Here is a 20,747-nt window from a genome sequence, read left to right as displayed (position 1 = left end):
ACACTAAAACTCACAATCACCGCAGATTGCTTTAGTTCCCTGCCTTCTACTTTTTAGATTATTGTTCTTAAAAGTAGCTTAGACTTTTGAGAATATAAAATTAAAATATTAGTAATTTAGAACTAAGCCCACGTTGCCTTTTCAAATGTGACCACTAGGGGTCTCACTGTACTATTGTTAACAAAAAACAATCTCTTATTGCAAATTCTATATGGTGACAAATAACAGGTTTTGAATGATGTCCCTTTCCTGAAACCTATCAATGCATGGTAAGTGTCTCAGTCACTGGTTCTCATTCTCTGAGAAAGAGAAAACAATGAAAGGGGGAAATTAAATTTCGGAGGGATGTGCCACGAAGCATCACTTGGCACAGACGCTCTAATTCAGTACCCGCAACATCGCAAATTCTGCTGCGCACCCCTAAGGGCGTGTGCTGGACACGATATGCTGTTCAGAAACGGCACATTGCATATAAATAAATCGCCCCCCCTCCCCCCCACAAAATGCTACACTGGGCGTACAGATGAGTCTTTACTCAGCTTTGCTCTCGGTGCGACATATTCAATAGAATAGCGCCAGGTGGCGTGCTCCATTTTGCGAACCTGTAGCGTATATGTTAGCAATACATATGTTCAGACAGACACTGCTGTTACCATGGCCGTATAAAAACATAGCACTTTCAATTGCAAAAATTCACACAAAAAACAACAAGAGATTAGAATTAAATTAGCGCAAAAAAAAAAACCAGATTAGCAATTTTGCCACATACGTCTTAGATCATTGATCTTCCGCTTTTAGCCACATTGTTAAGGTGCGTACACACAGTACGATTAACATGGACGATATCGATCATATCGTTATCGTTCATATCCTGCATTTTTTGGTGCCCAACGACCTGCGATGCGCGGGCACGTATGGTCGTTATCGACCATCGCCCGTGCATGCAGTCCAACCTGGTCGATATCGACAAGGTTACTATAGGGACCCACGATCGTTGATCTCGGATCGCTATAGTTGTTGGTGAGTTGGCGGTGTGCTGGATGATCGATATCGATCGTCCAGCACACCCGGGAGATCGAACAACGATGTGATTATCGATCATCCTGTCTGCACGCACCATTAGTCTTATTGATTTATTTAATTTTTTTTGCTAATCTATTGCAAATTTTTGGATTTTCTTTGCACGGATTTGCAAGCAGGAATCTTTTGGGACAGCTGGCAGGTTACAAGCACACACTGGCGTTTGCTCTCTGCATTGCAGTATGGAGAGCGGCCCGTGGCGTTGTGTAAGAGTGGTCCTTGGCGCGACTTCGGCAAAGCTAAGTACAGACACATCTATAGAAGGAAAAAGTTCTCTAACGCCTGCAGCATCATTCCCCTCCCGTCTGCACGGTCATACGTCTGTTCTGTACAGTATGATGCACTAATTCCAAACTTACACGTATAAAAATAACGCAATGAAACAATATTGAACGTATCAAAGGAAGAATACAAAATACTGGAAATAGCTTGTGCCAGCACCCTGCTGCCAAATAATATACAGATGATATCAGGACCAGCTTGTTGTGAGGTCACTGCGTACACAAAATATAATCTAAACATTGCAGGGGAGTTCACGTGTCTTTACCATTTACTAAATCACTGCTGCTCTAAGCAAGTCTATTCCACAGGAAGCGCTCTCCAGACGGAACCCGAATCCTAACAAACAGTGAAATCGATTATCACCATCAAGGACTGGAGGACAAAAATAAACAAATTAAAAAACTATTTACATTTAAATAGAAATCTCTGTTAAGTAGTCATAGGTTCAAGAAAACCCCCTTTAACCCCGTCCGTGCCTGAGAGAGTCAGCATTGACAGGCGTCCTTCTGCTCACAGGGCATTCAAAAAACACATTCGAAAAACAAAATTAGTACGGGAGCCTTCTGTGCTTTGGTGTTTGGATTAAAAGGTAAAATAAAGGCGGGGAAAAGAAATCCCGTTAAAAAGCTCCTTGTAATTTCCTTATAAAAAAAAACACTGTATTGAGGTCTTATTTCTGGCAGAACAAGGTTTTCTGTAAGCTTAAAAAACAAAAACCTGTATTTGGCAGTGATCTTGTTAATACTGTATTTTGTGTCCCTTAATCAGCAGTTCCGCAGTCTCTTCCGGCCACAAAGGTTCCCGTCTCGTGTTCCAGCTGAGGGCGGACTGGTTATACTTTGGCAAAACATGTAAAGGGTCCATTCTGATGTGTGCTCGTCGCCCTGTGCAGTGCAATCTGTTTTCTGGCAGGGGAAGGTGGATTTTTCAAAGTCCCTTGTCCACGCCATTTTTTTTTTAGATGACAAACGAGGATTTGTGTCTGAAATCTCCCTGGAAGATAGAAGAATCCAGATTAGTCTAGTCTAGAAGTTCACAAACTCTGCCATTACAGGCCAGGTTTTAAGGATATCGATGCTGGAGTTGAGATGGTTAAATCATATTGACTGAGGTACTAAGCAAACCCCTTTACACTGGCATGATAGTTACGGGATTTTGCACGTGAACGCGCATCAATCTGGGATTTTTGTAAGTGTAAATGGATTCACCCGGGTCCAGTGACCCAGGGATCCAACACTGGTAGATTGCAGGGATGGGCACGGTTCGTTCCCGTGTCACCCTGCAGTGTAAACAGCACAATCCGGCAGACACTCCTATACAGTGTACAGCACACAGTACCGACAGACACTCCTATACAATGTACAGCACGCAGTACCGGCAGACACTCCTATACAATGTACAGCACGCAGTACCGGCAGACACTCCTATACAATGTACAGCAGGCAGTACCGGCAGACACTCCTATACAATGTACAGCACACAGTACCGGCAGACACTCCTATACAATGTACAGCACACAGTACCGGCAGACACTCCTATACAATGTACAGCACGCAGTACCAGCAGACACTCCTATACAATGTATACAGCACGCAGTACCGGCAGACACTCCTATACAATGTACAGCACGCAGTACCGGCAGACACTCCTATACAATGTACAGCAGGCAGTACCGGCAGACACTCCTATACAATGTACAGCACACAGTACCGGCAGACACTCCTACACAATGTACAGCACGCAGTACCGGCAGACACTCCTACACAATGTACAGCACGCAGTACCGGCAGACACTCCTATACAATGTACAGCACGCAGTACCGGCAGACACTCCTATACAATGTACAGCACGCAGTACCGACAGACACTCCTATACAGTGTACAGCAGGCAGTACCGGCAGACACTCCTACACAATGTACAGCACACAGTACCGGTAGACACCCCTACACAATGTACAGCACACAGTACCGGCAGACACTCCTACACAATGTACAGCACACAGTACCGGCAGACACTCCTACACAATGTACAGCACGCAATACCGGCAGACACTCCTATACAATGTACAGCACGCAGTACCGGCAGACACTCCTATACAATGTACAGCAGGCAGTACCTGCAGACACTCCTATACAATGTACAGCAGGCAGTACCGGCAGACACTCCTATACAATGTACAGCAGGCAGTACCGGCAGACACTACTGTACAATGTACAGCACACAGTACCGGCAGACACTCCTATACAATGTACAGCACACAGTACCAGCAGACACTCCTATACAATGTACAGCACGCAGTACCGGCAGACACTCCTATACAATGTGCAGCACGCAGTACCAGCAGACACCCCTACACAATGTACAGAACGCAGTACCGGCAGACACTCCTATACAATGTACAGCACGCAGTACCAGCAGACACTCCTATACAATGTACAGCAGGCAGTAATGGCAGACACTCCTACACAATGTACAGCACACAGTACCGGCAGACACTCCTATACAATGTACAGCACGCAGTACCAGCAGACACTCCTATACAGTGTACAGCACGCAGTACCGGCAGACACTCCTATACAGTGTACAGCACGCAGTACCGGCAGACACTCCTATACAATGTACAGCACAAAGTACCAGCAGACACTCCTACACAATGTACAGCACACAGTACCGGCAGACACTCCTATACAATGTACAGCACGCAGTACCAGCAGACACTCCTATACAATGTACAGCACGCAGTACCAGCAGACACTCCTATACAGTGTACAGCACGCAGTACCGGCAGACACTCCTATACAATGTACAGCACAAAGTACCAGCAGACACTCCTACACAATGTACAGCACGCAGTACCGGCAGACACTCCTACACAATGTACAGCACGCAGTACCAGCAGACACTCCTATACAATGTACAGCAGGCAGTACCCGCAGACACTCCTATACAATGTACAGCAGGCAGTAATGGCAGACACTCCTACACAATGTACAGCACACAGTACCGGCAGACACTCCTATACAATGTAGAGCACACAGTACCGGCAGACACTCCTATACAATGTACAGCAGGCAGTACCAGCAGACACTCCTATACAATGTACAGCAGGCAGTACCAGCAGACACTCCTATACAATGTACAGCACACAGTACCGACAGACACTCCTACACAATGTACAGCACAATCCGGCAGACACTCCTATACAAAGTACAGCAGGCAGTACCGACAGACACTCCTATACAATGTACAGCACACAGTACCGGCAGACACTCCTATACAATGTAGAGCACGCAGTACCAGCAGACACTCCTATACAATGTACAGCAGGCAGTACCCGCAGACACTCCTATACAATGTACAGCAGGCAGTACCGGCAGACACTCCTATACAATGTACAGCATGCAGTACCGGCAGACACTCCTATACAATGTACAGCACGCAGTACCGACAGACACTCCTATACAATGTACAGCACACAACAATTACCGTAGGCCAGAATGTGTGCACAAATAAATATATTGTGACATTCTGACCGGATTCTTGTCATTAACAGATCACATGAATGAATAGTAATCCACATTTAGATCCCTTTGCAATAAGAAGAGGGCACAGGTGAGAGACCAGGAGATGTCGGGGCTTTCTTACCTCATCACTTGTCCGCAGGTAGTTCACCCCGTCCGTCTTTGTTGCATTCTTGTAGCTGCACAAGGAGGGACAGACAAATCATTATTATCACTATCTTAAGAAAACGTACATGTAACGCAATGCTGATATTATAACGAATTAAGATCTGAACCAACCAATCCACAGCTCTGCTATAATGGGGTTTAAAGGGACTAAATTACTTTTACACCAATTTTAAAGCAAGCAAGAGAGAAACAATAAGGTCAGTGAAAACAACTGATGATCCCTCAGAAGCCCCAAAAACTTCTAGAGGACGGCGCCAAAAATATTCCTTAAGGGTATTCTCACCGACTCCCTGTCTCAGTGGCCGATTTACTAAACCAATCAAAAACGTGATCGCCGTTTACTATGGCAGGGAGTGTAGGAGATTGTTCAGTCATGTAACACTTGCACAGATACATATCCAATTGCTATGTGAAATCAGCATTAAAGACTCAAGGTCAGCTTCTGAGTATTTCCACCATGCTATAAATTAGGTTCTGCATACGTTACATATAGATACAGGTTTTATAAGACATCTTTTTGTACCACCTGACTTACAGTACTCGCAGGGGGGAACCTCTTATTGGCCCTTTCCCAGGCTCCCCCAAAACATGACCATGCAGAAACCCATTAAAAGGGGACGTCCAATGTTATATGTAGTAAATGGGGACTCCCAAGAGGGCGGCTATTCAGCTCTATTGAAGAGCCCTCGATGGATGAAGTGGCCCAAGTGAGAGCCGCAGCACTATACAGTCCCACCATTTCCTATATGGGGGAACAACAAATGGACGACCCCCTTTAAAGCCACGGGGGACTAACGAAGAATGGTAATGGCGCACCTCTGTCCATTGGGTCTGCTGTTACTGGCAAAGTAACCTTTCCGATAGGCACAGCAAATGCCTACTGTGATCAGGACAAGCACCACCACCACCACCAGGATTCCTCCTACGATGCCACCAATATTCAAGTCATCTGAGAAGATAGAAATACTTATTACTCCAAAGGAAACATGCAAAACAAATGCTAGAAACAAAAGAGAATCTAATTATTCAATGTACATAATATTAACGAGATAGATTAGGAAATATCAACTGGAATCACTGGTGGCCATTATTAAGTGGAGCCCTTGTCCAGTAACTGAGAAGATCCATCATCCATAAGCTGCACTGACGATGCATAAAACAAATGTTTGTTCCTTGGTTTCAAGGTTTCCTTGAGAGGTCTTGGGGATACATCACAATAGGGGACCTAGGTTGCATCATCTGCGCCTACTCAGATCCTGGTCTAGAACGGATAATATTTTACCGCTGAGGTGAAGCATGACGGACACAGGCAGCAGGAGAGGGGAGGAGGTTTCAGAAAAGTTTAGGCAAATTAATGAGCCACTGAACACAAGGCACAGCATGTATTATGTGGTCCCCATTCACAATTCCTCATCCCTGCCAACATTGAGAACTTACAGACTTCCAGCAGCTGAGCATCACACTGTGCCGAGCCGGCACCATTGCTGGCAATACAGTAATACTGCCCCATGTCGCCTTTGTTCACTGCAGAGAACACCTGCGGAAAGAGGAATAAAAGGATGAGCTCAGTGTCAGGTGCCGCAGTGCCAGCCTCGCAGCCCAACCACCAGGCACTTACCACGGTACCTGTATTGACATTGAGTTTGAACGACGAGTTGATGAATTTTGGGTTGTCTTTGGAGTCTGCAGGAAGAGAGTCACTGTAGCGGAACCAGCTGTAAACCGACTTGGGATAACCCTCATTCTCCTGGCAATGCAGAACGGCAGATTTACCCACAGGGACAGACTTGGGCACTTGGCATTTTGGAGCCACTGGTTTCACTGAGGAATGGAGCAAAATAAAAGTCAGCTCTATAGTGATAATATAGTTGGGTAATCTAGGACAGTTCCAGAAGGTAAAAAGTAGCCACTGACATACATGTACCCATATGTTAAGCCACAGTACGTCCAGGCTAACATTAAAGTTTCAGAAGCGCATGTGGGAGCTAACTGACCTAACCCAAGGAGCCTCCATTACCGCTGTCCTAAACACAATCTATACATATACATGGGCACTAACTGACCTAACCCAGGGAGCCTCCAGCACCGCTGTCCTAAACACAATCTATACATACATGTGGGAGCTAACTGACCTAATCCAGGGAGCCTCCAGAACAGATGTCCTAAAACACAATCTATACATATACATGGGCGCTAACTGACCTAACCCAGGGAGTCTCCAGAGCCGCTGTCCCAAACACAATCTATACATACATGTGGGAGCTAACTGACCTAACCCAGGGAGCCTCCAGAACCACTGTCCTAAACACAATCTATACATACATGTGGGAGCTAACTAACCTAACCCAGGGAGCCTCCATTACCGCTGTCCTAAACACAATCTATACATATACATGGGTGCTAACTGACCTATCCCAGGGAGCCTCTAGTACCGCTGTCCTAAACACAATCTATACATACATACATATGGGAGCTAACTGACCTAACCCAGGGAGCCTCCAGAACCAATGTCCCCAACACAATCTATACATACATATGGGAGCTAACTGACCTAACCCAGGGAGCTTCCAAAACGATGTCCCCAACACAATCTATACATACATATGGGAGCTAACTGACCTATCCCAGGGAGCCTCCAGAACCGCTGTCCTAAACACAATCTATACATACATACATACATATGGGAGATAACTGACTTAACCCAGGGAGCCTCCAGAACCACTATCCCCGATACTACATATGTGTGCAGGACCTAATAGATCACCATTTCTGACGCAATGTTCGTGTTGTGAGATTTACCTTTCACTGTCAGACTGATAGTAATCTCGGCAAACTTGCTTTCATCATTCATAGCGGTCACCTCACAGCGGTAATTCCCGGTGTCTGAGCGGCTGGCATTGAATATAACAAGCGAACTTTGTGACTCTATTTCAGCCCGATTTTTCAGGTCTCCTGAAGAGAGGTAAAAACAGTTTTAGCGGCCGGCAGAAGAGGAGTCTACAGACGGCATCATCACAACAAGAACAGTAACTGAATGGAACCCTACAAACCTGGTAAAATAATGGCAAAACATACAAATATACATAAATATTATAATTATAGAGCATAAATATTTTTATATACTGTACAAGGACACTAGAAGAAGGCGTTCCAATGTCAGTAATATTCTGCAGTAATGGTTTTACTCCATCGAATACATAGGGTTTACACTGAAATACATAAAAATGGTCTTCATTGGTGGAGCTTATCTGGTATTAATCCACACTGCGTACATTCCAAAAATGAGCAAACACAAGTACGGCTGCATTCAATTGCCATTCACACACAAGAAAGAGAGAGGAAATATCCTGCATGAGTATTTTATGTGATCCTAGAATAGATTTCTTCTAGAAATCCCTTCCCACGTTATCTGCATTGTTCATTATCTGAATACTATTGTGGGCTGTTACAACTGAACTCTAAAGAATATATTCACACAACGCCAAAAGAACAAAGCAAAAGTGAGATCATATATGTTGTACATTTGGGACTACTTATTTACTAAACATTAAAACTTATTAACTTAATTTCAAATTTTAACAGAAAAAAAATTTAAAACAATTTTTTTTTTTAAAAAATCACAATTTTTGAATTGTTAATTTTGGTGAAAAATTTAAAAACATTCCCCTCCATGGGCTTGCTGTATTTTTGCACATTACAGGTTGAGTCTCCCATATTCGAAATGCTTGGGCAAAGAAAGATTTTGGATATCGGATTTTTCCGTATTTTGGAATATTAGCATACCTGATGACGAGTTATTAAACTCGAAACGTTGACCCAGTGACCTGGTTTTGGCTATTTCACTGAAGTCCGGAGAGTGACACCCACCTGGTTTGTTGTCTACCCACTACGAGTGTGCACCACGGCGCGTATGCCTTTGTATTAGGAGTGTCTGCACCATGTGTGATATATATATATATATACACACACATACATACACAATCTTGCGTGTATATAAATGTGTGTGCATAAATATATTATATATACGTATATATAGTACAAGAAAAGCTCTTATCTTGCGCCAAAAATTGATAATGCTGCACCTCTAAAGGTGCCTACACACTTAGCGATATTTTACACGATTTACCCGATTCAGACGCACTGTGATGACAAATCGTGTAAAATATGCCAAAATCGTGAGCGTCCATTCACGATCACGATGCCGATGTGCGTCCCCCCAGGTCGTACATCGCATCTTCAGATCTGCCGTGCTGTAGGGCAGATTTGCCAATCTGGGACGATGCACTGGAAAAAGTTAAGGATGCACGATCGATTGTCATATTGGACAGTTTTTACACCAAATCGTGCCCACGACTGCCAGGGAGCTGCTGGGGAGAGTTCAAGGGAAATCGGACACAATGTCGGATCGTGAGCACATCGCCTAGTGTGTAGGCACCTAAAGAGGATCCTCCGTTAGCCGAACCCCACAAAACAATATAAAACCAATACTGTCAGAGGGCGCTAGAACAGTAATGAAAATATTATATTTTTGTTTGTACACAATGTTTAGTCCGTAACAGCATAGTGTGGGCTGCTTAATTCTCTTGATGCCATCAATCAACTCCAGAAGGATGAGCTTGATTACATCACAGTCATCTGTAATTATGCCCACTCACCAAAAATAATTCACCCAAAAAATGAGGCCAAATATGAATACACACCAATAGAACTTCTTCCAGTGTAAAATATTTTTAATATAACAATAATTGTTCTTACATAAAATGATGTCAAGCTTAAATGTCACTTTGTAGATTATCGAAATTTGTGATTCTTTGGACTTGACACTTTTTAAAAAGTAGCCATTAGCTTCGGCATAAAACCCGAAGCGTTTTGTCCCCTTGGGGACTTCATCAGGGGTAATCAAACAAGATCACAATCAGTTCATATTTGGTCACACTGGATCTTGTAAAAATGGCTCACAGATCAATGGAGAATAGATCCTTTATACAGCCCTTAGCCAATAAGATCACAACTGATTCATATGCAAAGTCTCAGAAAATAAAGAAGGGCCTCCAATTCAGTGTAGATTAGGTCCTTTGTGCAAGCTTTAGCATAGAACTGGTCCAGCTCACTAGTACACCATGGGGAAATTACACCGTTCAGCTGCTACAGAGGTATTTCAAAATACAGTGACATACAGTAGTTAGGCTTATGGTCACAGCCTCCTTGGTAGTAACACGTCCAGCAGCATGAAGTCAGATGGTAAAAATGAATACTAGGTAACACACGTACTATGACACATAAATGCAGATGCTGATAACGTACCTTGTATTGTATTATCCAAGTAGACAATCGTAGTGTCACTATTTTTTAGCTTCTTCCATTCTATCCGGGGTTCGTTCGTGCTGGTGTGTTGAATGATACATGAGAGCTTAACTCCTGGGATAAAAAGAGACAACTATAAATTATAGATATGCTCCAGGGAGTTCTTATGAGTAATCACTGGCAGGTGAAGAGTTAATAAACCTGATGATATGATCTGCTGACTGATACTGAAGAAGCGAATGCTACAATACAGAGGTGTCCTCACCACCTAGCCTCAATAAACCATGCGGTGAGAGTGAGGCCCCAGGTTCTGCGCTGATTCAGCCTGCGCTCTTTTTCGCTCCCAGAAAAATGCGTCATAGTCGCAAACTGATGCAATAACCCACTTAATGAGACTGCACCAAAAACTTTGATATGCTACACTTGTATATCTGTGTCTGGCTGAGTCTGTATAGGAAGCGCAACGGAGCTTGGCGTGGAAAAAATCTGCGGTCGCTGCATCGCAGCACTTCCAATACAGATTCATACTCCGTCGCACACAGATATAGAGGTGTCGCATATCAAATGAATCATCGCAGTCTCATTAAGTTAAGCGGTTTATCACATCAGTTCGCAACTTAAGCTCCGTACACACGGAGCGACGTAACGATCATCGTCCTGCATGTGCTGGATCGAACATCCAGCACATGCAGTAACCCCCCAACTACTTTAACGACCCGCGAACAACGAACACGGGTCCCAATAGTAAACAGGCTAAAATGTTCAATATCAACCATGTTGGCCTGCATGCACGGCAATGGTCGAAATCTATATCGAACATTCGTGCCCGCGCATTGTTTGAGGGGGCCAGAAACAGGACGATATGAATGATAATGATATCGTTACCGTTGATATTGTCCTGTTTAATTGTACCGTGTGTATGCAGCATTAGACGTATTTTCAGGCAAAAAAGATGCTCGGCGTAAGCCAAGTCAGACAGGATCCGGCAAGCCGGAAAGGGCTGTTTGACGCAACTTCAGCAATAGCGTATGAGGACACATCTGTAGATAAAGGCTTTATGGAGACATGTTTAACTGCTAACAAATATTTAGCGACTCAGAGATCCTTAAATTTGGTTCCTCCAAACTCGAGCATACGGTCTGCTTCAGATGCTGGCTAGATAAATTCCGAAAAAACCAGAACAAATGTATACTATATATTCGACTCACAAAAGGGGACAACCGAAAGAGAGCTCTGCTAAGTCTACTCTCTGAGAACTGCGGCTGGGTAACCCGTCCCAAGGACAACAAAATGGCGGAGGGATGGTTGCACCGGGGAGTGTAAGAATGTAAAAATAATAAACATTTAATGGAACTTCTATGCACCGCAGCCACGGACCTACCAGCTGCGGCACTCAGCACTGCAGGCGGTTAAGTGTAAACGGCCAAGGATGTACAGTAATAGCATGGTCACGGGTAAATGTATGTGGACTGTGGTGCTGGATAATGTCCGGTGCTGCATCATGATAAGGGGAAAATTTATTTTCTGTGCATTCTTTTTGGTCCTGTACCACCCAAACTAATTGTTCTGCCTAATACAGACACTCCAGATATATGTTTTACTTTCAGTGGCACGTTGTAACTTTTTATTAGACTTTGTATTGTGTTTTGTTTAGTTCACCTTGAAAATGTTTCAATAGTCTTTCACAATTTAAAAAAAAAGTGCACCACCTGTGGTCCGCTGCGCCGTACAGAGGGCAAACAAGACAGTACATGTAGTAACAGTACAATACAGTAAACCAGGCCTGGTCAACCTGTGGCGCTCCAGCTGTTGTGAAACTGCAAGTCCCAGCATACCCTCCCATTGATCAGCTGGTAAAGCTTGCTGGCACTTGTAGTTTTACAACAGCTGGGGAGCCACAGGTTGGCCAGGCCTGCAGTAGACAAATCACAAATAGCACTACAACTTACAAAACAGCTATTGATGCAAGGGGTAAATTCCGTGCAAGCTGAAACCTGTGCCCATTATCGTGGGTGCAACTGACAGATTTAGAGCCATTGAGAGAGGTGCAAAGACGAGGAAAGAGTGGGGCCAGGGGTTAGCGAGCCCAAGGAGGAGGTGTAGCGTGTAGCTGGTGTGCAAGGGTTGTAGGTGATGAGAACAGGAGGGAGAAGCTTACAATCTAATCTGCAGAGCGCTGGGGACTGGGAGAACTAGACCTGGTTAATATTCCACAATGGTTGTAACACCTAACAGAAAATCATCTAGATCTGTTTTAACGGGATGCAGACATAATCCTGGCGGTCGGGATGGCGACGATCTGAAAGCCGGCACTGGAATCCCGACACTAGTCAGAATCTCGGTGCCGGCATCTCGACAGTAAGTAGTGGGGTTAGTGGGAGGGTTAGTTACTGGGGGGTGGTGGGGCAGGTTTAGGGTGCAGGGGGTTCGAATTAGGCACTAGGGGGAGAGATTAGGTTTAGGCAGCTGGGAGGGAGGGTTAGGGGTAGGAGACTGATCGACAAGTGTCGGAATCCTAACCCTGTCGGGATGCCGGTGCCGTTATTTTGACCGCCGGGATGTCGAACGGCGGCTTCCCATACTCAACTAGTTTTAACATTTCAATACAAATTCTCTAAACATTTAATACTTTATCTCTCTCTCTAATATATATATATATATATATATATATATATATATATATATATATATATGCAGGCAGCACAGACTTCGGGATGGTTAGCGTTACTGCCTCGCAGCAATGAGGTCATGGGTTCAATTCCCACCATGTCCCTGTGTGGAGTTTGTATATTCTCCCTGTGCTTGTGGGTGCTCTGGTTTCCTCCCACACTCCAAAAATGTACTGGTAGGTTAATTGGTTCCCCACAAAAATTAACCCGTGTGAGTGCGCATGTGGTAGGGAATATATAGTGTAAGCTCCACTGGGGCAGGGACTGATGTGAATGACCAAATATTCTCTGTAAAAGCGCTGAGGAATATGTGAGTGCTATATAAATAACTGGTAATAAATAAATAGTGTATATATACACACACTCACACACAGAAGGAGAGAGACTCATGGAATTATAACTTTATGCCAATGCTACTCACGTAATAACTATATCTTATAATGCTCAATTTTATATTGATCTTTAATTGCTTTCGGAAATGTCAGCTCCTCGTCCCCTTTGGCATGATACCAATTTCTCTTGGATTGAGTTCTTTTCAACTAATTAAATATAAGCTAAAACTTCAAGGACAAACACCTAGCAATTTGTATCAGCAATTCAGAGCAGACAATGAGAAATATGAACAACAAAATGTAATTGTGCTCATAAAATATCTCATGTTTGACACCATCTATTCTCCGATGAGCTAGAATAAAGACAAAGACATCGTCTTACAGCAGAATATGTACAGCAAAGGTATTACATTACCATATAGACATATGAAAACAAGATGGAGTCTATAATGATTAAAAACTTTTTGTATTCAATTATACAAAATGAATATGTTCATTTTATGACACAAATCAGACACCGACTGTTTATTAACTAAAGATAAATAGGTAAAGCAGAGAATAGGGAAAATATTCGTCATGCACTCAGCAGGCCCTAGACCTAGTGATAAAAACTGAGGAGCGTAGTTGACAGACACTTTAGGACAGAGGTTCCCAAACTACGCCATGTCACTCCAGGTTTTAAGGATAACCATGCTCCAGATCGTTCAATCAAATTGACGGAGTCACATGTGCTCAAGCACGGTATCCTTAAAATGTGGACTGTAATAGCGGAGAAGAGAAGTGTATAACACCCAGGGAGGGGTTTCCTAGCTAGTGTTGCAGTACTGATTGCCATTTCGCTATTGGATGGTGGGCAGTCAATTTAACAAAAATATGAGATATGGTAAGAACTTAACTTTGTTATCTCTATTTCTACGAAGTCCATAGGGTTCCACAGGACACCTTAGGGTATAGGTGATGTCGTCAGGCATCGGGCACCATAGAGTTAAGTTTTCAGCCTCCCAGGATGCACCAGGGTCCCTCTCCTATACCCCGCCCCCGAGCCAAGGCATCTCAGTTACGTACCAAGCCATAGGCAAGAGGAGGAGAAGGAAGAGAGAGAAGAAAGATCTGGGCACACACAAGAATCACATTCTCACCAGAGGGAGGCGGAAAAAAAACGGTGACCAGAGCAAAGCCCATCTGCAGCACAGGTGCAACAGGGCGGGAATCCTGTGGAACCCTATGGACTTCGTAGAGATAACAAAGGTAAGTTCTTACCATATCTCATATTTTCTACATCAGGGTCCATAGGGTATCCACAGGATACCTTGGGGATGTCCCAAAGCAGTATCCTTTATGGGTGGGGACGCTCCTGTGCTGAAAGGAGAATCCGCCACCCGAAGGAAGCATCCTGAGAGGCAAAGGTGTCAAAGGCGTAATACCTCACAAAGTTATGGACAGAGGACCATGTGGCAGCCTTGCAGATCTGGACTGCAGAGGCACCACGTCGAGCAGCCCACGAAGGACCCACAGACCTAGTGGAATGAGCCCTCACAGAGGATGGAACCGGAAGGCCTTCATGAAGATAAGCTTCTGAAATTGCCATACGAATCCAACCTACCAAAGTTTGCTTTGAAGCAGGCCAACCCTTTTTACGGAAGCCACAGAGGACAAACAAGGCGTCCAACTTCCTAAACGAAGTGCGGTCAACATAAATCCTTAAGGCCCGCACAACATTCAAAGTGGCCTCACCCACTGAAAGATCAGGTGAGTTAAAAGCCGGCACAACGATTTCCTCGTTGATATGGAAACTTGAAACAACTTTCGGAAGGAATCCAGGACGAGTGCGCAGCACCGCCCTGTTCCTATGAAAAATCAGAAAAGTGGGTCTATTGGAGAGAGCCCCTAAGTCACAAACACGTCTGGCCGAAGCAATGGCCAGAAGGAATATTGTTTTAGCTGTAAGCCATTTAAGGTCCACTGAGCCCAGAAAAATAATTGTCCGCAAACGGATAAGCCACAGCTAAGCGCCTCTGAGGCGGATACCGTTTACCAGGGTGTTTCTGACCCGAAAGAGGAAACACTGTGGCGTCACCCTTAATATCATTGAAAAAGGCATATTTGGTCTTGGACATCGGAGGATCGTCATCCTCAATAACTAAAGCCATTCGGACTGCCCGAATAAGGCCAGGAATATAAACCTTTGACTTAGCATCCGACTCTTTAGTTCAGAGAGGTTCTTGGTCAGATAGATCCAGAATCTCCCCATCATCGGACGTCACGTCGTCATCCTCATAAGGAGCAGACAGAGACGCCACGGGCCGCTTATGTGGCCGCAACACGGACTCCCCGCGCAGGTGGCGGAGCTAACTGGCCCACTAGGGTTGTAAGCGCCTTAGCGAAACAAGCCAAGGGAGGTTCCTGTACCGGAGCCGCGACAGTAATTGGCCACACCAATAAATAACACATCCGACATAGCCGCTCTGCGCTACCCTCCCCCTCAGCTATTGGTACATTGCACTTAGTACACATAAGCTGGAGAGGAAATTCACTCCCAGACATGATGGTAAGTATGTGACCCCTCTCACTGATACTCGTTAGTATAGTGGGAGAACCACCCTGCAATCACCACACCGCAAGGGCTTTAGCAGAGTAAGAGCAGGGACAGTAAAATGGCTGACAGTAGAAAGTGAAAGTACAGGCAGCAGCTCTAGCAGAAGTCACATACAATGCAGAAGAAATTAATCCCTGCACTATCAGCGCTGTTTCTCAACTACACAGACAGAGAGTCTGGTAGGACACAGTGCTGCATACATAGACCTGTAGTCAACGGAGGAGAGGTTTGCCGGGGGACCCAGACCGTGATGCCACCGATCAGCAGCTCCAGCAGCGTTCACCATACAAAGATGGCCACCGAGGAGCAGAGAGGAGGCCGGCCTGGGGGAGGAGTGCTGCCACAGGACCAATCGGCAGCGCAGAGAGGGCTGTGTGCAGCGGGGGAGGCGCCGGCTGTGTAAAGGGAAGGCGCGCTCCCCTGGCATGCAATTAACCCCTGGGGCACCGCAGCGCTTGCCGCTCAGCTGCGGCCCGCTGTCCCAGGGGGGTAGTGGAAGCGCAGGTTAGTACCTGGCTCCACGCTGCAGCCAGTCCCCAGGGAGCCCCCTGCCTGGGGATTGTGGACCATGTACTCAGCAGGGACCCACCGCGGGACCCCCGCAGTTTACCTGCTCCCCTTGAATCCGGCCATGGGCTAGCCGTGACCCCAGATGCTTACAAGCATCAGTACCGGCGGTGTAGGGGAGACAGCATGGACGTCAGCAGTGACTGTCCATGCTGTACTCCCAGATGTGCAGCCACAGCTGCCTTGAAGAAACTTCAGGGGCTATTCTTAGCCCCCCTCTAAACATGTGCTCCAACTCCGAGCTGGGCACCAACAAAACTGATATGCCTTGGCTCGGGGGCGGGGTATAGGAGGGGGACCCTGGTGCATCCTGGGAGGCTGAAAACTTAACTCTATGTTGCCCGACGTCATCACCTATACCCCAAGGTATCCTGTGGATACCCTATGGACCCTGACGTAGAAACATTGACTATATTATTATTTCCTGTAAAGGATTGTAAGCTCCTAGGGTCCTCCCTCCCTCCTGTTCTCACAGCCTTCACCTTCCCAGCTGTATTGTGGACTGAGAATTGTGCTAATTGTTACTTGTGCTCTGTTTATGTTCTGTTACTGTATTGTAATGTAATGTTATCTGTACACATAACAGTCTGAAAAATCAGACTGCCACCTCCTTAGCCTTTCTCCACGGTTTCTACCTGCAGTTTTTTATAGGAGGTCGCCCCACCCCTTGCGTTTTAGTTTGTCCCCTCTGTAATGCTGATCTATAGGTTTACAGGTCTAGAGATTTGATCACTTTGATACAGATGGTGTAATGATTAGCATTACTGCCTCACAGCACTGAGGTCCTGGGTTCGATTCCCACCACAGCACTGTGTGGAGTTTGTATATTTTCCCCATGCTTGCATGGGTTTCCTCTCACTATTCAAAAATATACTGGCAGATTACTTAGCCCCTGACAAAAATTAACCCTAGTGTGTATATGTGTGTGTGTGCGTACACGCGACAGGGAATATAGATTGTAAGCTCCACTGAGGCAAGGACTGGTGTGAGTGGCCAAATAGTCTCTGTAAAGTGCTGCAGAATGTGTGCGCTATATATAAATAATGGTATTTATTGTACGGTTTTCACACTGACTAGAATTTGCTTTATTGCATATTGCTTTTAGAATAACTGATTTACATATAAGGGCCTAATTCATGCGCCGGGCGCACCTGCTGACACTTACGTACAGCCGTAGCAGATAGCTTAGTACTTTATACTAAGAATCAGCCCGTCTGTGCCAGTCATCCGCCTGTGGAAGGCTGCACCACCCACTGTTTATCCTTCCGCAGCCGTCATCTATACTACCATGGCTTACGCCCATCCCATGCCAGGTGCAAATAGAAAGTTAGAAACTGGGGGTCCCGCTCCATATGGGCGTGTGTTAGCCAGCCTGCAACTCCCATGCCAATCACACCAGGCGGATCTGTGGCGTGCAGAGACAAGAAAACAAATCACAGATGCACAACTCCAATTACCTACCCTACAGAGGTTACCTGGATATGGTGGGTAGACCCATAACCTTGGCCATGATTATGCCAAAAACCTCTATTGTTTGCAAAATTTTATTGCAAATGAGTTGTGCATCTGTGATTTGCTTTTTGTGTGTCTGCATTAACAGTCTCAACAGGTAGCACCTCCCATTATATATATTCAGGGTGTGCAGTCTAGGACCCCTTTCCCACAGGATCTGTGGCGTGCTTCCGCGTAGTACACGTTCAGTTGCCACCCAGAGAGAAGGCCAAGATCCATCAACGGACGGGACAATCCGTACATTACATAGTACAGTCGTGCTGTCCGACTGAGCATCTGGTGCCGCAAGACCAGGATCTGGCACCATCATCCCTCCCGTGTGGTGCTGCATGAACTTCAGGACCTTTACCTCACCCAGTCTGCGGCAAATTAAAAAACATTAGCAGAGACGAGGCAAAGGAACTTTGAGGTCCTGGGCGGAGCTTCAAACACCTTTATGTTACCACATGCTCCTAAATATTCTGCTGCAAAATACAAAATATATCACTGCAGTGTGATCTGTACACGTCTGCCTTTAAATAAACAGTTGGGAGAACAGGGGCTCCTGTTCTCGCCTGCTCACACGAAGACTTCTGAGGAACGGGGAGTGTAGCTCTCCTCCCTAGTATTACATTTAAAACGTCAATTTACCTTACTGTCACTGCTTTCCTGATACTACACTATGTATTCAAAAGTGCTTGGACAATCCCGCACAAGTGAAATGGTTCCATGCATAGCGTTGCACACGAGTTCCAAATGGTCACTAATGCGGCGGTTTCGACAACACCACTTGGTAGGGAGGTCCATGCACTTGCAGTTCTATGGAAACAACAAATGTTTTTATCGGGACAACAATGCTACCTGTCATGTTTCCAGGGCGACGCTGGACTGGTATAAAGAAAATTTGGTAACCCGGATGGGCTGGCCAGCTCAGGGTCCAGATCTTAACCCCACTGAGAACCTCTGGGACGAATTGGAGCGACGGTTAGTTGGTCACTGTACGTAAGGCGGAATGGCAGAACATACCGCCTGGTGCTGTCTAGGAACTTGTGGACAGTTTGCCAAGAAGGGTGTCAGCAGTGATCACTGCACGAGATGGACGTACAAAGTACTAACGTCAATAAAATATTGTTGATTTATTTGCCGTCGGTGTCCAAACGCTTTTGTCTACATAGTGTATGTCACTGATTAATCCATCTTATTGCACATAAAAGATCCATATGAATGCCCGGCCCCAAGCAGAACATCGCCCAGAGCATCACACTGCCTTTATCGGCTTCTCTTACTCTCATAGTGCATACTGATGCGATCTCTACCCCAGGTAAACGACCCACGCACACGGCCATCCACATGATGTAAAAGAAAATGAGATTCATCAAACCAGGGCACCTTCTTCTATTGCTCCATGGTCCAGTTCTGACGCTCACATGCCCATTGTAGGCACCTTTGGCAGTGGACAGGGGTCAGCATGGGCACTCTAACCGGTCTGTGGCGACACAGACCCCATAAGCAGCAAGCTGCAATGCCCTGTGTGTTCTGCCATCTTCCCATCATAGCTAGCATGAACGTTTTCTGCAATTTGTGCTACAGCAGCTCTTCTGTGGGATAGGAGCAGAGCGGCTAGCCTCCCCCTCCCCACGGGCATCAATGAGCCTTGGGCACCCAATACCCTGTGGCCGGTTCACCGATTGTCCTTCCTTGGACCACTTTTGGTAGGTAGTAACCACTGCATACCAGAAACACCCCCCTGGCCCAGTCCCCTAGCCATCGCAATTTGGCCTTTATGAAAGTCGCTCAGATCCTTACGCTTGATCATTCATCCTGCTTCCAACACATCAACCTCAATAACTGAGCGATCACTTGCTGCCTAATATATCCCAGGCCTTGGGCAGATGCCATTGTCATGAGATAAATCTTCACCTGTCAGTGGTTTTAACATTACGGCGTGTGTGTGTGCGTGTGTGTGTGCGTGTGTGTGTTTTTATGGCCTAGGAAAGATTCAGTAAAGGTCTTACTCTGATATTCGTTCACCTCCGGATTTAGATTATCAGTAATCAGCTTCACTGCCAGCACACTGCAACCTGCAAACAGAGAACACACGGTTTACACTTATTGTACATTAGTTGCACACAATGACATAATATAACACTGTAAACGGTTTCACTCATAATACTTTTGCTCTACTTTTTATGCTGCCATCTATGTAGAGAAGATTGGCACAGATTAGTTCTATCACACATACAGGCAGAAAATACCACCTTATCCTCTGTCCTAAGTCAACTGCCTGCCTGTATGTCATCCTAATCTGTGCCCTGTCCTACATCCTCCATATTCAGGCCCTTTCCCAATCTTGCCACTTGCACCTTCAGAATCAAGAAAAGGGCCTCCACAGTAAGAAATCCCGGGCCTGTCTCACCTAGATTACTGCAACCATCTCCTTAATGGCCTCCCCCCTTCTTTAGCCCATCTTCAACACCGCTGCCTGCTTAACTTGTATCGCTCATCAGTCCACATCTGCTGCCCCCACACGCTCTCTGTTTTATCCAGAACCAAGTTCAAACTACTCACTTATCCACAAAGCCCTCAACCATTGTTCTCCTCGCTACATCTCCACCCTCATTTCCCCACACACTCCGGACCTCATTCAGAGTCGGTCGTAAGCGACTGCTCAGTCGTACGCATCCGATGTTTCCAAACCACGCATGCGTACAGTTTGTTGTGCGCATGTGCGTACGA

At 45.5% G+C, this 20,747-nt stretch overlaps 1 protein-coding gene across 1 annotated transcript in view; it reads right to left on the bottom strand.

The window, feature by feature from the left end:
• Nucleotides 1–500: 500 nt before the first annotated feature.
• JAM3 (junctional adhesion molecule 3) overlaps nt 501–20,747 on the bottom strand; it is an 81,482-nt gene continuing 61,235 nt past the window's right edge. The window contains exons 2-9 of the mRNA XM_088457046.1: nt 20,027–20,092; nt 10,357–10,470; nt 7,852–8,004; nt 6,671–6,873; nt 6,490–6,589; nt 5,869–6,001; nt 5,009–5,063; nt 501–2,355 (exon numbers count right to left, since the gene is read on the bottom strand). Coding sequence (XP_088313172.1) covers nt 2,320–2,355; nt 5,009–5,063; nt 5,869–6,001; nt 6,490–6,589; nt 6,671–6,873; nt 7,852–8,004; nt 10,357–10,470; nt 20,027–20,092 — 860 coding nt within the window. The 3' untranslated portion in view covers nt 501–2,319. The remainder of the gene's footprint in view (nt 2,356–5,008; nt 5,064–5,868; nt 6,002–6,489; nt 6,590–6,670; nt 6,874–7,851; nt 8,005–10,356; nt 10,471–20,026; nt 20,093–20,747) is intronic.

This window comes from Taudactylus pleione, unplaced genomic scaffold (genome assembly GCF_031769625.1).
Source record: "Taudactylus pleione unplaced genomic scaffold, aTauple2 ptg000734l, whole genome shotgun sequence".
Classification (NCBI taxonomy): Eukaryota; Metazoa; Chordata; class Amphibia; order Anura; family Myobatrachidae; genus Taudactylus; species Taudactylus pleione.
This window is presented reverse-complemented; position numbering and strand designations above follow the sequence as displayed.